Source organism: Artemia sp. Qi Xiang Cuo, chromosome 16, assembly GCF_049724085.1.
Source record: "Artemia sp. Qi Xiang Cuo chromosome 16, ASM4972408v1, whole genome shotgun sequence".
NCBI classification, from domain to species: domain Eukaryota; kingdom Metazoa; phylum Arthropoda; class Branchiopoda; order Anostraca; family Artemiidae; genus Artemia; species Artemia sp. Qi Xiang Cuo.
The window spans coordinates 3579000-3594331 of record NC_142809.1 but is presented as its reverse complement, the minus strand read 5'-3'; the positions used below and the strand labels follow the sequence as shown (position 1 = coordinate 3594331).

General features: G+C 36.9%; 1 protein-coding gene across 5 annotated transcripts in view; it reads right to left on the bottom strand.

Annotated features, from left to right (window-relative positions):
* The window catches only part of LOC148942486 (methionine synthase reductase-like), a 166197-nt gene that overhangs the window by 63715 nt on the left and 87150 nt on the right, over positions 1–15332 (bottom strand). For all 5 annotated transcript variants that reach the window (XM_089102487.1, XM_089102489.1, XM_089102490.1 and 2 more), the window contains 2 exons: positions 11251–11389; positions 10069–10186 (listed from right to left, as the gene is read on the bottom strand). In XM_089102487.1, coding sequence (XP_088958613.1) covers positions 10069–10186; positions 11251–11389 — 257 coding nt within the window. The remainder of the gene's footprint in view (positions 1–10068; positions 10187–11250; positions 11390–15332) is intronic.

The following is a 15332-nucleotide window of genomic DNA, read 5'->3' as shown; positions in this document are numbered from 1 at the left end:
ATTTTTTCTTCCTTATTGCGTAATACTGTTCCTGGAGTTCTTCGGCAAGCCCATATATTGTCAATATCTAGTGGTTATATGTATTGGGCTTTTAAGAGTGTTAAGAAATCAAGTGCTCCTGATATGGATGGTCTGTGTTACAATCACTTCACCATTAAGTGTCCATTATTGTGAGCAGACATTCAGCTCCTATTCCAGATTTGTTTAGCCCAGTCGTTAGTTCCAGATATTTTTCTTTCGGGAACTGTAACATCAGTTTTGAAAAAGGGAAAGGACGCAGATCAGTGTTCCAGTTAACGACCAATTATAGTGTCCTGCTTCACGAGCAAGCTTTTTGAGTATGCCGTATTACCTGAAGTTTTGACTAAATGTAATATTTCTGATTATCAAGTTGGGTTCAGAGCCGGTTTTGGTTATTCTCAATCCCATCATATGCTTAGTTAGTTGTTCGTCTCTGCAAAAATGCAAAAAAGGCCACTTTTTTTTTGCTCGGTTGATATTTTGGGCGCTTTTGACGACGTTGTACATTCGCAAGAGCTTCACTGCTTAGTTAAAGCAGGAGTTAATTCTTCCATAGTAAAAGTTCTTCAATATTGGTATTCCAATTCGTTGGTTCGGTTAAAATGAATGTCTGATATATCCGAACCTATCTCAGTAAAGAAGAGAGTCAGGCAAGGTGGTGTGCTGTCTCCATATATTTTTAAAACTGTGCCTGCGGACTATCTGTGAATGCTGTCTACCACTGTATTTTAAGAAAATACTGCCGTTAGTCACAGTGCCTATGCTAATGATGTTCTGCTAGTTAGTCATACTAGGTCAGGCCTCACAAAGAACTTGAATGTTCTGATTAATGCTTTGAGTATGATTGGGTTTTCTGTAAATGTTTCATAATGTGAGTGCTTGTGTTTTAAAACTTCTAACCCTGCTCCTCCTTTACATGTGGGTACAATGCTACTCAAATGTGTCTCTAAGTTGAAATGGCTTGGGATTACTTTTTCTGATACACTTTCGACTAAATGCTCGTCTCTGGTTGCTAGTGCTCTGCAGTGTATTCGCTTCTTATGTGGTAAAATCTCGCTTAATAGAGGGAGGTACAGCCGCCGAGGCTTATGTAAACTTTACCATAGCTTTTGTTCTCCTACAATTCTTTTTCTTTCCGGTTTGCAGCCTTTAATGCGCAAAAAAGACCGTCTTCAGCTAAGGAGAGGCTATTTTAAATATTGTAACTTCCTGCTATATTTACCAAGGTGGTACAGAAATCATAAGATTATTTCCATTTTGGACTTATCGACCCTCTAGTGCTGCTTGACAACATTACTAAGGACCTGAGGATAAATACTCCTAGGAAGATATGTGCCAGTGACCCCCTCACTTATTTTTTTCCAGATTAGAAATTTATAAATATTGTTATGTTATTTATGTTGTGTTTTTCTTATTATTTCCTTGTGGATAATATTATTTTTTTTCTCTTTTTTACTCCGCATTTATTTTATATTGCGGGTTATAAATAAACTTACTTACTTACTTACTAAAGAACACTTTTGGGCGCCACAAGATACTTCATGATGGTGTTATCAAGACAAATTTCTAAAAGCGATCAGATATAAGAAATAGCTTTTAAATGAGCCCTTAAATAGCTTTTTATTATGTGGCAGGAGCTTCCTTGCAGTAGCCTGCTTGTTGTGTTGGCCAGTGAACGATTCATGAAAAATATTAAGGAAGCTGAGAGGAACAATATGGTAGCACCCTTTATATTCTTTCAGCCTTCTCATTCCGGAAGTGACACCCAAAATGCACTTTTTGGTTGCCATATGGCACTTTGTGATGGTGTCATCAAGTTGAACTTACAAAAAGCAATTAGATATAGAAATGGCTTTTAAACAACCTCTGAAACAGCTCTCTATGATGTTCCAGTGCCACGCAAGGGAAGAAGAAACAAAACAGAAGAAGAAACCGAGAAAAGAGGATTCATCAGTGTTAACCATACAAAAAAAATATTTTCCTTGTTCATCAAGGTGCGAGGGGGGGGGGGGAGTCTGTAAGTTTTCTGCATATTATTTTTGACAATGGCGACTTCACGTTGTGTACTTTTCGTTCAAACCTCAAATAACAAGAAAATTGCTTTTATCATTGGTCGCATTGATGTGTCATCCTTTTTCTTTTTTTTTTCTTCGCCGCTATTGAGGCACTGGAACATCATAGAGAGCTGTTTAACGGATCATTTAAAAGCTAATGTTTATACCTAATCGCTTTTTATAAACTCGACTTGGTAGCCCAATCACAAAGTGCCATTAAACAAAAGAACAAGTTTTTTCAACTGAAAGTAAGGAGCAACATTAAAACTTAAAAAGAACAGAAATTATTACGTATATGAGTGGGTTCGCCCCCTTCGTCAATACCTCGCTCTTTACGCTAAAGTTTTTTTTTTTACTGTCAAAAGAGCTATTTATTCTAACGGCCTTTGTGATTCATGGGTCATTCTTAAAGAATGGGAAAAAAAATTCGAACTTTAGCGTAAAGAGCGAGGTGTTGAGGCAGAGACAACCCCCATTATATACGTAATAATTTATGTTCGTTAATACCTCACTCTTTACGCTAAAGCTTAAATTTTGTCCCAATTCTTTAAGAATGACTCCTGAAACACAAGAGCCGTTTAATTAGAACAATAAGACGCTTTTTTAAAGTACTAAAAAACTTCAGCGTAAAGAACGAGGTGTTGAGGAGGGGGTGTTGAGAGGATATGATCCGACCGAGACGTATTCTCCAATCAAGACCGTATCCATAGTTTTTTTTTGTGGGGGGGGGGGGGGGGTCACGACTCAAATAATCAAAAAGAATGGGTGTACCTCCCATGGACTTTGTCCAATGGTCTCAAATAATTTTTTTTTTACCTGCATTTTTCAAGCAATTTACGAGTTGGAGAAATAATTTTTAATTTTGTTGGAGAAAGGTTTGTTTTTATATGTATTTTTAACACCAGTTTAATAGTCGATTAAATACTTTGGGGAGGGATCAAACTTTAGAAGCATGGGCAGATTCAACATCTTTTCTTCTTCCTGAACAGAAAAGAATAACTGAAAAGACAGCTCGACCTGGAACAAGAATTCGGCCTAAAAAAGAAAAAGAGTCAACCCCTTTTGCCGTTACAAAACCAGAAGAGGCGACGGAAGAAGTAAAAGTCAATATCTTTACTCCAGACCCAGCAACAAAAGAAAAAATACCAGACAACTGAGAGGAGCTTCTGGACGAAGAGAAAATAACCACACCGGAAAAAGATTATGACAATAATACACATCTACATTGCGCTGTGAATTCAAATGCAACGGTGTGGTTAAATATCTTTTAGAAAAGGGAGCAGACCCCCACCTGGAAAATTGTAGCAAAGTAACAGCTGTAGATACAGCTGCAAAACAAAGCTAATTGCCTATTAATCTACTGCTGAATGGTATCAAAGAATGGTAAAACTAAAAGATCATAAGAGTGACTCTATGGAGACTTTGGACTAAATCAACTATTCTGATTACCAATACCTTGGAAATATAAGCGCCAAACTTCTACTTGATGGTTCTGTGAAAACTGGCTCGTTGGTTCAAATCAAAATTGGCCGGTTGAGGACAGAGTAATCGGAAGTTTTTGTGAAGGAAAGTTTCGGTATATTGTCTAAAAATTATTTAGTTTATGTGTGATTCTGTCTGTGTGTCTTTTATAGAATAAAAGAAACTAAAAATTATTCTTATTTACTTTAGGATTATTGCTTCAATTTACTTTCTCTCTTTTTTTTTTTTTTTTTTTACTGGGATCTAATGTCAAAAATAGGATAATGGAATTGGTGTGAATACAAGTTATTTATGACCTATAATCCTTTTCTTATTCAACGCATCTTAAACATTGTGAAGGTCAGAATTAACAGGAAAACATTCCAGGGAACATTTTTTTTGCACGAAATTATTATAGCCCTTTGAAATTACTCAAATAGCTCAAGTGGATATCCTATTAAAATTTGGAAAGCAGAGATTTAATTTAAATTTTTGGGATTAGTGACAGGCCTCTGTGGGCTTCCAAAGAGCACACAATTCCAAGTTGTTATATTTTTCTTGTTTGCTATTAAAACAAAAATGAGAACCCACTCACATTTTAATAATTATGAGTAGAGTTTCTTATTCGTTTACAAGACGAAGGTAGTCTGTCTATTTTGTCGGGGAGCTGGCGTTTCCCCAACCCCAGAAGATTCCCACACCTCGCGGAAATTTCTCCCATACACAAAATTGAGCAGCCACAAAGATAATGCAAAATAAGGTATTTCAATATGTCGATCAAATGTCCTCAGGGGTAACAAAAGGGCCAGATAGCAAAAACTGTTTTAGGATAGGGGCTGGTTGGTCTCCCATCACTTTCGACTTAAGAAAAGGACTAGAACTCTCAATTTCCGATGGAATGAGCATCCTCCGAAGTTTCTACGAACATTAGAGGGATGTTGGGGGTGAGCAAGGGGTAGCCCTCTCCTATACGCAATAGTTCTGCTCATTTTGGGGTTTAATATTACTCTTTACTTTCATATTAACAACGTAGACCAGAAATATTTCCGAAAAGCAAGAATGATTAAATATCAATTTCTACATCCTCCCTTCAACCAACTCCTTCCTTAGAACTATTCTGTGTTTGCCTGAAGACTCAAAGAGAGTTAAGATGTTTTGGCATTAAAATGCACCCTTTGAGGCACCTGCCCCCTCCCTAACAGCAAAACAATCAGATAACGCTTCTGTAAAGGCTTAAACGTCTCATCTACAAATGTTTAGAATTTAGTATTTTTTACCAAAGAAAGATCACGTATGTGTGATGTGTTTTTAGATGAAAAAGTTCGCAGTAAAAGAGCGACTCAGCTCAATAGTAGTTGAAACTCTAAAAAACGGAATTATAATATCAATAGATACATAAAAAGAATTGGCTTACCATGCTGATTCCAAATATGTAAGATTCATTAAGATTAGTATTACCCATTAAAAGTTGAGAGTTTGAGAAAATTTGCCTTATTTTTGAAAAGGGAGGAAACATCCCCTAAAAGTCAAGAAATCTTATTGAAAATCGTACCATCAGATTCAGCGTAACAGTGAGCTCTACTGTAGAGGTCTCAAGCTCCTACCGGCAAATTCGGAATTCTGTATTGTTTTGCCACGAGGAAGATTACGGATGTGTTTATACATTCCCAGGGGTGACCATACCGAACCAATGGTCCTAAAAGATTGGAAGATGAATAATTTGAACGGAAATTCAAAGTTCTAGTGCCGTTTTCAAGTGATCAAAAATGGAGGACAACTAGCCCCCTCCCATGCCCCTTTATCCCAAGTCGTCCAATCAAAATTTTGAGATAGTTGTTTTGTCAAGCATAGTTGAAAGATCCAATAATTATGCCTGTGGGGATAACATTACCCTCCACAACCCCTGAGGAAAGGTCTGTAAATTATGAAATTTGCCCATTGTTTACTTATGCTTGTTATCGGGAAGTATACATACATTTTTTTTTGGGGTGGGGAGGTGAATTTTGTGCTGGGGGGATTTTTCTAATAGAGAATTTTCCGTGAGTGGGGAGGTGAAGTTTCCAGGGGAAATATACACTGGGTGAATTTACCAGAATTCCTATACATTTTTTCTATTTGCCATACTTTCTCCTTACCGACTCAATTTTACATGTGGAGATGTTAAGGGGAATTATCCGGGGGAAATTTTCATTCCTTCTGGAATTGTCTAGAGGATCTTTCTATGGGGGGGGGGGGTGTTTCACGAAAAAATTGCCATGGGGAATTTTGCGTGGGAGAAATTCTCCATGGAGGAGTTTTCTGCGGAGTAACTTTTCACTTAATTCTCCATGGTGATTACCAGAAAAGAATTTCTCTTAGAGGGGGAGATTTCCGGCATGACCTGAAGAACAATCAGAAATTAATTTTTAGTTTAAATGAAAGTATGCTAAAAAGAATTTTTCAGGTGGAATCGTCTGCAAAAAAGTTTTCAGGGAGGGGGGGGGGGCGTTTTCAGCAAGAATGGAAATGACTGAGTGGAGGTTACATGGGAGGAACTTTCCATGGAGGTATTTTCCATGGAGGAGGAGCCGGTTTTCTCGGTATTATTTAAAAAATGATCAGAAATTAAATTTAAAAATAAGTTTTTTTCCACTGAAAGTGACGAGCAACATTAAAATTCAAAATGATATTAATATGTAAAGGATATTGATATTAATATGAAGGATATTAATATGTATTTAAGGGGGAATGCCTCTTCCTTAATACCTTGCTCTTTACGCTAAAGTTTTACTTTTTGCTCCTATTCTTTAAGAGCGACTCTTGAAACACAAGGGCAGTTTAATCAGAAACTTTTTCAAAAGAACTAAAAGATTTTAGCGTAAAGAGTGATGTGTTGAGAAGGGAAGAGGGGATTTTTATATAATTACTATTAAGACTAATCGAGATAATATATATATATATATATATATATATATATATATATATATATATATATATATATATATATATATATATATATATATATATGGTTCGTTCTTTACTAGTTGTAGCTATCGCTGCAACCATGATTTCATTAGCTAAGAAAAAGCCGAAGTCTTTTCCTTGTATATTATGTATACACTAAATACCATTTAATAGGGGTCAAAAGTTATTCCAGGTTTCGCTATACAGTTAGAGGTTATAAAATACTAGCTCCAAACACAAAGTGTTTTTCGTTGAGTGCGATTGACAATGTGGCATTTAAAAAATTTAGGGGGCATAGCCTACTACTCCTGTTTAGTGATACTAAGAGGAGAGGAGCAAACACAGAATCGAAAGTACGAGCGAAAATAAGACAAGCCATATGTGAATAAGGACGATGCAATACAAGACGGAAGGAGGGAGTCATAGCATTATCTCCAAGACTTTTTTTCTTTTTTTTTTTTTTTTGCGGTGATTAATCTTAAGAATATACATCTCAAGCTTGGCAAAAATCATAATGAAGGAAAGGCTGAGGTAGATGGGGAACATATTAAGGATGACAGTTTACCAAAGATTGTTCTTTTTGGTCATTAATTGAAAGAAACCACATATCCAGGTTATCAAAATGGCATATATGTGAAATCTCAAGAGTGGTTTGTTGTGATCGAGCTAAGAATATCGGAGAACTGCATGAGATGAGGCAAATTGACTTCAAGTTTTGCATTTAGAAATGGGATATAAGGGCCAGCAAATATGTCTCCATCTGGATCCATCTAAAACTTATGGCACTCTTAGCCCTACTGGAACTTTGGATCTATTCAAGTTGAAGCAGCAAGGTAAGTCAAAAGACGCCCTTTCACAACCTGCATGCACATAGTGTGGTGGATTTAGTTTATTCCAACATTCTTTGAAAGTTTCGTTTTAATAAAACTAACCTTTGAAGTAATAGTAACAGTAGTTGTAGTATTAATAGGACGAGTAGCGATAGTAGTAGTAGTAGTATGCATATAATGCCGTTTGGTTAGTTCAACATCCCGCTCAACATGCCCTGAAAGTTTCAGTTTATAACACTACGCCGTTCCTAGGATATTTTTGACACGCCTTTTTGACAATATGCATACAAATAGTATGTATCTCATTAATAATCTTAGCCTCAGTAATCGTAATAGTAGTATTGTGCTCATAGTGTGCACTTTCATCAGTTTAACATCCCCTCAAAATCCCCTGAAAGTCTCAAATTTATACTCCACGCCGATTTTATCTCAATGCCCTCTCCCATAGAGGAGCAGTAATATTAGCATGCATATAATGCCCTTTTGTTAGTTCAATACCTCACTCGTAAAGGCCTTGAAGTTTTAAGTTAATACTCTAATCCGTTACTGAGATATTCCTGATATGTCTTTTTGACAACATGGATGCGCGTGGTGTATTAACATTTAGTTCAACACCCCCTTTTGTCTTGATGCACTTAGCCCTTAAATAGTAACAGTGATAATCATAGTAGCAGTACAAGTGTAGTGGTATGCACATAACGCATTTTGGTTAGCCCGTCAACATGCCCTGAAAGTCTTAATTTAATACCCTAAGCAGTTCCAGGGATCTTGCTGATACGCCCTTCTGACACCCTGCCTGTACAGAATATTTTGATAATATTAACAGTTAAACATTCCTTCAACATCCCCTGAGATTTTTACCTTAATACCCTTAGGCTTAGTTGTAATAGAAGTAGCAGGTGGACAGCTTCACTTACCTAGGTATTTTTAGGTAGTTTCACTTACCTAGGTATTATTGGTAAAGACGGTGGGCGCAGTGAAGATGTTAAAAGTAGAATAATCAAGGCCCAGGGTGTTTTTTCACAGTTAAAAAAAAAATTGGAAGAATAGGTAGATAAGTCTTCGAACCAAGATTATAGTACTAGAAGCTCCAATCGCGACAGTGGTCAACTATGGTTCTGAAGTGTGGGCACTCTGAAAGACGGAGAAGGATTTGTTAGATGTTTTTCATAGAAATTGTCCACGGATTGTTTTGGGTACCTATCTGACTGACCGTATTTAAAAAGTTAGCTGTCCAAATAATGTGGTTCAATCCCGCTTTCTAGGGCTATAATGAGAGAAATTTTGAGATGGCTAGGGCACGTTTTTGGGCATGAAGGATGACAGATTGCCGAAGTAGTTTCCCGTATAGGCGAAGTAAGTGGAGCTTTCAATAGGATGAAGGGAATCTGGCGATCAAACATCTTCTCACTTTATTCCAAACTTAGACTCTTCAATAGAAATGTTCTGTCGATTCTGACGTACGCAGACATATTAATGGGAAGCAACAAATCAGATCTTGGCCTCTGAAAATATATATCTCCGTTGAATCTTGAACATACACTAGAAAAATTAAGTCTCAAATGCTAAGGCCCGAAAAATATTGATGTCATTCGCCAACGCCGACGGTAATATCTAAGCCATGCCTTGAGAATGGGATAACTGTCTTGGGAACTCTCAGGACAGCTTTCCAGTGACAATAAACATGATCGAGGAGGAAGCATCATCCCAACAACATCCTATGCCTCACATCCCAGTCATAGCTCCATCTTCGACCTCATAATACGTTTCTGCCACCCAAGTGAAAAGATGTGCCGGCGGCAACAGGATAACATAAAAACTGGAGAGTCCTTAACACTGGCTAAAGTATTTCTGGAGACATAAGAGGGTTTAAGCTAATGTCTAACTTTCTGATGAAAATTTGGTGGTAAGGGTCGGTGTTGGGGGGACCACATGACCACTTTGTGCATCTAGTTATACAGTTAAAATCTTTGACCGATACTGGTTAAAAAAAGATGTGCAGAATGCACATATTTCAACTAAAATTTGAAAATGAGTTGAAGGGTAGTCAAGTGTGAGAATCAAACCCATGACCCAATATGGGGACCAGATATTGAGTCTGACGCCTTAACCACTTGGCTAGACTGACTAGTTGGAACTTGGAAGGGTAAGGATGTTAAAAGCTCCACTCGTCACTTTGGTCCTTAATCATACACACTGAAAACCGCCCCATGATTCCAGTTCAAAAGGTGCCATATACCTTTCTTGGTTCTAGAAATCTCTGTAAAGGAGGGGGGGGGGGGGTTATGGGATTAATTTGATTCTCCAATTATACAGATTTGTAGTCTTCGCATCTTCTCAGTTCAAAAAAGATGCAATTCGTCTACCTTTCTTTTCAAAACTGGTTGTGGGGTGGGTGTTTGAGAAGTCATTAGTCCAATTTGGTTGCGTGATTCGAGTTCCAACAGGTACCACCTTTTCGATGCCCGTTAATTAAGACGTTAACAGGTTGGTTACGATGCATTTGACAATATAAAATAGTTTCAAGTTGTATTTAAGAAAGCGCCAAAAGAATATTTTAGCTTCAGGTCTCTGATTCCCCAGGAGTGACACGTACTGTTGCTTTTTAATTGATTCTTAATCGGTGCTCAGGGCATTTTAAGGGGACTGGAATACCCTAGCATATGCAGCTTTAAAGATTCATGTTTGAAACTGCTTCATCAGTATTTACAAAGAATCTTCCTTCTCGTTTTAATGAAAAATATACATAAACAACTTACCCAACAGCGTCATCAGCCCAGCCAGACGTATAAAAGGATTTCGCTCCTTTATCTTCAAGAGTTTTCTTGAAATCTTTTGGAAAACCAAGGAATGTTGTATAGTTACTATCCCCTAATCCTGAAATTATAATTTCGTTCCATTAGTTAATAGAAACATTACAGAAAATGGTAGTCAAATTACAGATAAACCTACCTATACAATTACCTATATCCGTAAATCTGAGCCAATCTCTAATCAACAGCTCTGAAAACAGTCACGTGATGTTACATAACGGATATGAAAAACCTGAAGACAAACGAATACTGCACTTTACACAATCGGTAGTTGTTTTTGTACATATGGGGGGGGGGGGTGAAAGGGGGAAGGGAACCTAGAACTTTGTGCAGACTGGAAGGGTAACAAAAATTTCTAATCCTCACGGAAGACTATACGCTTCTTTTTTTGGACAAAGTTTCTGGAGATGGAGTTCTGTACTGTACCTAGAGTTATCTGCACCATTGACGAATCGTCCCACACTTCTCGTATTTTTTCACCAGATTTCCTTAGATACCCTTTGGAGCTTGATCTAAACTGGCTGCACTTACAGAGTAATACCGCTGACCCTGTCTAAAAAAATATAATCATCGACACCAGAACTCGAACACCTGAGCCGAAGGATATAGAGTTGCTAGTCCACCGCGCCAGCAATTTGGCTAGGATGGCTCGAACAAAAAGCAAAACTTCACCTGAATAGCTTGAAATTCTAAGCTACTAAATAGAAGGATAATTCCAAATCACGAGATTTTTACAAGTACTCCCTATGTTTCTCTGTTAGTATTTTGGGAATATCTTGACTTAAAGTGTTTCAAAATGTCAGAAAAAAAGCAAATAAACAAGCAGTTATTACTTGAAAGCACAAAGCTATACCCAGGGGGGGGTAGGAGGGTTTGAACCTCCCCCCAAAATGTTTGTCAGCCTCGTAAAAACGTAACAAAAATGGATATAAAAATTTTTTTTATGCATTTTTTGAGGTTGTTTGTGTACCCGCCCCCCGAAAAAATCTTTGAGTATACCCCCCCCCAAAAAAAAATACTGGGTACGGCCTTTTGAAAGCATACAATAAATGGTAAGGTATGTGGGATTATATTTATTTATTATGGTATGCCTATCTATTCGAGTAAAAAAGAACAAAAACAAATTACCTAGTAAAGCAAATCGAATCTGGGATAGGGACGAGGCATCCCGCACCTGTTTATAGAATTCAACAGCGTTGTCCGGTGCATCTCCATCTCCAGTTGATGACGTAACGAAAATCACAGTTTTCATTTGATTTAATAAATCCTGGAAAACAGATTGTCAATAAAAATTATTTGTAAACGTCACAATGCCATAAAAATTAAATTCAATTCGTTGAAGACAGCAGAAACTGACGAAACGTACGAAGGTACGTTTTTAGGGGAGAATAAACGGGAAATTTACGGGAAACCTTAAAACTAAACAGATTTTAGAGCCCCTTCTATAAGGAGGGAATGAACTGATATAATGAATGACACACATGATAGAAAAAATGGCAGAAATGATAGAATAAAAGACAGAATTAAAAATAAACATATTTTAGAGCCCCTTCTATAAGGAGGGAATGAACTGATATAATGAATTACATACATGATAGAAAAAATGGCAGAAATGATAGAATAAATGACAGAATTAAAGTTATTGTGCTCTGCTGTGCCTATTGATTTTTTCTGATGAATGCTGATCACACATATTCAATATGAAAAAAAAACAGCAAGCACATATAATTTTATATTTTTATAATTTAAACACAAATTAGAAAAACTCCGCAAAATATTAGACATAGGAGCAAACATTGCAGAAATCTCAAAATTCCGGGGACCACATGGCTGAGTAAAAAAAAGAAAAAAAAACAATTATTAGAGATATTGTGCCTTTGGTACAAAACAAAAATATAAAGATAGGAAATGTAAAAATAGCAAAAAATAGAACTTGAGAAATATTTATTTTTCTTAATTTTCACTTGTGACATTTTATCGACACATAAATGCTTTAAGACTTTATATCAAATTTTAAAATTAAACATTTTTATCAATATAATATTCTTCATTTTCTTTCATAATTAGGTAATTAACACCAGATTTATGCGGGGGGAGGGAGAGCTTTAGGAATGTATTCATAAGCACTCTCAAAGTGTTTATAATTCTCTGATGTGTTTCATATATTTTTACTGTTCTGAATTTCCAAATTTGTCACCGTCACCTAAATTAAAAAGTATTGCTTATGTGTTTGTCTGCAGGCTAAGGCTCTTGGGGTTGAAGGGCCTTTTAAGGTATTTTTAATAAATAGACTAATATCAGTTGGACTGATGATTTCTTTTTTTCAGTAAGGCATTTTTCTTACTCTTTTTCTTTCGTTGAGTTTTGTTTATATTATCGAGTGGACGTTAACATTATTTTTCTTATTTTTCTTATTTTTTTCATATTTTTCATTAACTTTCCTTGACGGTTTCGAAAACTATGTTTTATGTGTCTTTTTGCGATAAATTTGTATTTCTCACCTCTGCCTAACCCAACATTTTTACATAAGAGGCCTTTAATGACGGTGACGCTTAAAAAAAAAAAATTAACTAAAAAAGCAAGAAAAAAGTGTGATTTTCTTGGCAGTTGAAAAAAAGCAGAAGCGGAGAGACAAAAGAGATATTTCGGCAAGGACCTCCGCCAAGCCGTCCTCAGTGCTCAACACAGAAAGACAAAACAAAACGAAAAACACTATACTTTTGTAACGAACATAGAACACAAAGAACACAGAGGAAACACAATAGCCGGCGTTTCTACTGTTTTTCCATAGTTCACTTCAAAAGGATAGAGTTTTTTCGTGTGTTGAGCACTCAGAACAGTTTGGCAGAGGTCTTTCCCAAAATAACTCATTCGTCTTTCCACTTTTACTTTTTTCAACTATAAGGAAAGTAGTATGTACATATTGAATTTGCCAACGCCCCTAGGAATTTCTACGTTATTCTATAGAAGCTCTACACCTTTTCAAAGAGAGTGAGTATTTGACATTTTTGCAAAAAGGGATTCGCAAATTGGACACTATGAACGATATTAATTAATGTTTTGAATAATAGGAGCGTGAATGATTCTAATTAGTGATTGGATTGTATGACGGTGGAGAAAAAAAGGATTAAACTGATTAACAGTTAAGGTAACCCCGACGGGGTTGTTAACTCAGGTAATTTGTTATAAATTTGAAACAACATCAGTCTATGAAAATGACTAACGACGATAGAATGATATTGTGAGTTGACCTAGCTTTACCTCTCCGAGGTGTCAATTTTGGAGGGAAAACCGAAAATACTCAGAACCGAAAATAAAGGGGATCTGTCTCAAGGGCAAAGCTCAGAAGCCCTGTGTTCCCCCCTTTCTGAGGGCAGGGGAGGGGGGGAGGGTCATTTTTGGGGGAAAAACCAAAAATACTCAGAATCAAAAAAAAATGGGATCTGCCTCAAGGGCAAGGCTCAGAGGCCCTTCATTCCCCAATTTCTGAGGGCAGGGGAAGGGGGGGGGGAGGGTCAATTTTGGAAGGAAAACCAAAAATGCTCAGAATCGAAAATAAATGGGATCTGCCTGAAGGGCGAGGCTCAGAGGCCCCTCGTTCCGCCATTTCTGAGGGCCGGGGGGAGGGGGAGTCAATTTTGGAGGGACAACCAAAAATTCTCAGAATAAAAAATTAAGTGGATTTGCCTCAAGGGGACGGCTCAGAGGCCCCTCCTTCCTCCATTTCTGAGGGCAGGGGGGAGGGGGAGTCAATTTTGGAGGGAAAACCAAAAATACTCAGAATCGAAAATAAACGGGATCTGCCTCAAGGGGAAGACTCGGAGACCCTTCGTTCCCCCATTTCTGAGGGCAGGGGAGGGGGGAGGTCAATTTTGGAGTAAAAAAAATATACTCAGAATCGAAAATAAACGAGATCTGCCTCATGGGGAAGGCTCAGAGGCCCTTCGTTCCCACATTTCTGAGAGCAGGGGTGGGGGTGGGGGAGTCAATTGGAGGGAAAAACAAAAATACTCAGAATCGAAAATAAACGGGATCTACCTCAAGGGTAGGCCTGGGCTGATGTTTGCAAGTCGAAGAATTTGTCTTTGTTGGTTTGAATGTCTAAAGTGCCTGTCTTTCTCTGTTTACATGTCTGATTCTTTTTGTTTGCATGTCCGGGTTGCTGTTTGCAAGTCCAAGTTGGGTTTTCCGACCTAAGTTTTTTTTAGATTTTCGTGCGTGTTTGGTTCCCGGGGTTTATTATTTGAGAAGTTAACTTTAGTATTTCGTGATTTGACGTGCCTGAAATCATGAATTAGAATAGTTAATTAGCTGTTTGGGTTTTCAGACCTAGGTTTTTTAGATTTTCGTGGGTGTTTTTTTCCTGGGATTTATTATTTGAGAAGTTAACTTTAGTATTTCATAGTTTGACTTGCATGAAATCATGAATTATAATATTTAATTAGCTGTTTGGGAATTTTCAGACCTAGGTTTTTTAGGTTTTCGTGTGTGTTTGACTCCTGGGGTTTATTATTTGAGACGTTAACTTTAGTATTTAGTGGTTTTACGTGTCTGAAATCATGAATTAGAATAGTTAATTAGCTGTTTGAGTTTTCAGACCTAGTTTTTTAGATTTTCTTGGGTGTTAGGGTCCTTTGGTTTATTATTTCGGACGTTAACTTAATTCTTTCGTATTTGACGTGCCTGAAATATTGAATTAAAATAATTAATTGTCAGTCTGGGGATCTTCAGACCTAATTTTTTTAAATTTAGGTGTGTGTTTGTCCCATGGGGTTTATTATTCTAGAATTTAAGTTTAGTATTTTTTTGTTTTACGTGCCTGAAATAATAAATTATAATATTTAATTAGCAGTTAAGGGCTTTCAGACCTAGGTTTCTTGGATTCTCGTGGATGTTTGACTCCTAGGGTTTATTATTTGTGAAATTAATTTTAGTATTTTGTTGTTTTACCTGCCTGAAATCATAAATTAGAATAGTTAATTACCTGTTTAAGGTTTTCAGACCTAGGTTTTTTAGATTTTCGTGGGTGTTAGGTTCCTGGAGTTTATTATTTGAGAAGTTAACTTTAGTATTTCATGGTTTGACGTGCCTGAAATCATGAATTAGAATAGTGAATTAGCTGTTTGGTTTTTCAGACCTTGTTTTTTTGATTTTCGTGGGTGTTATTTTCCTTGGGTTTATTATTTGAGAAGTAAACTTTAGTATTTCGT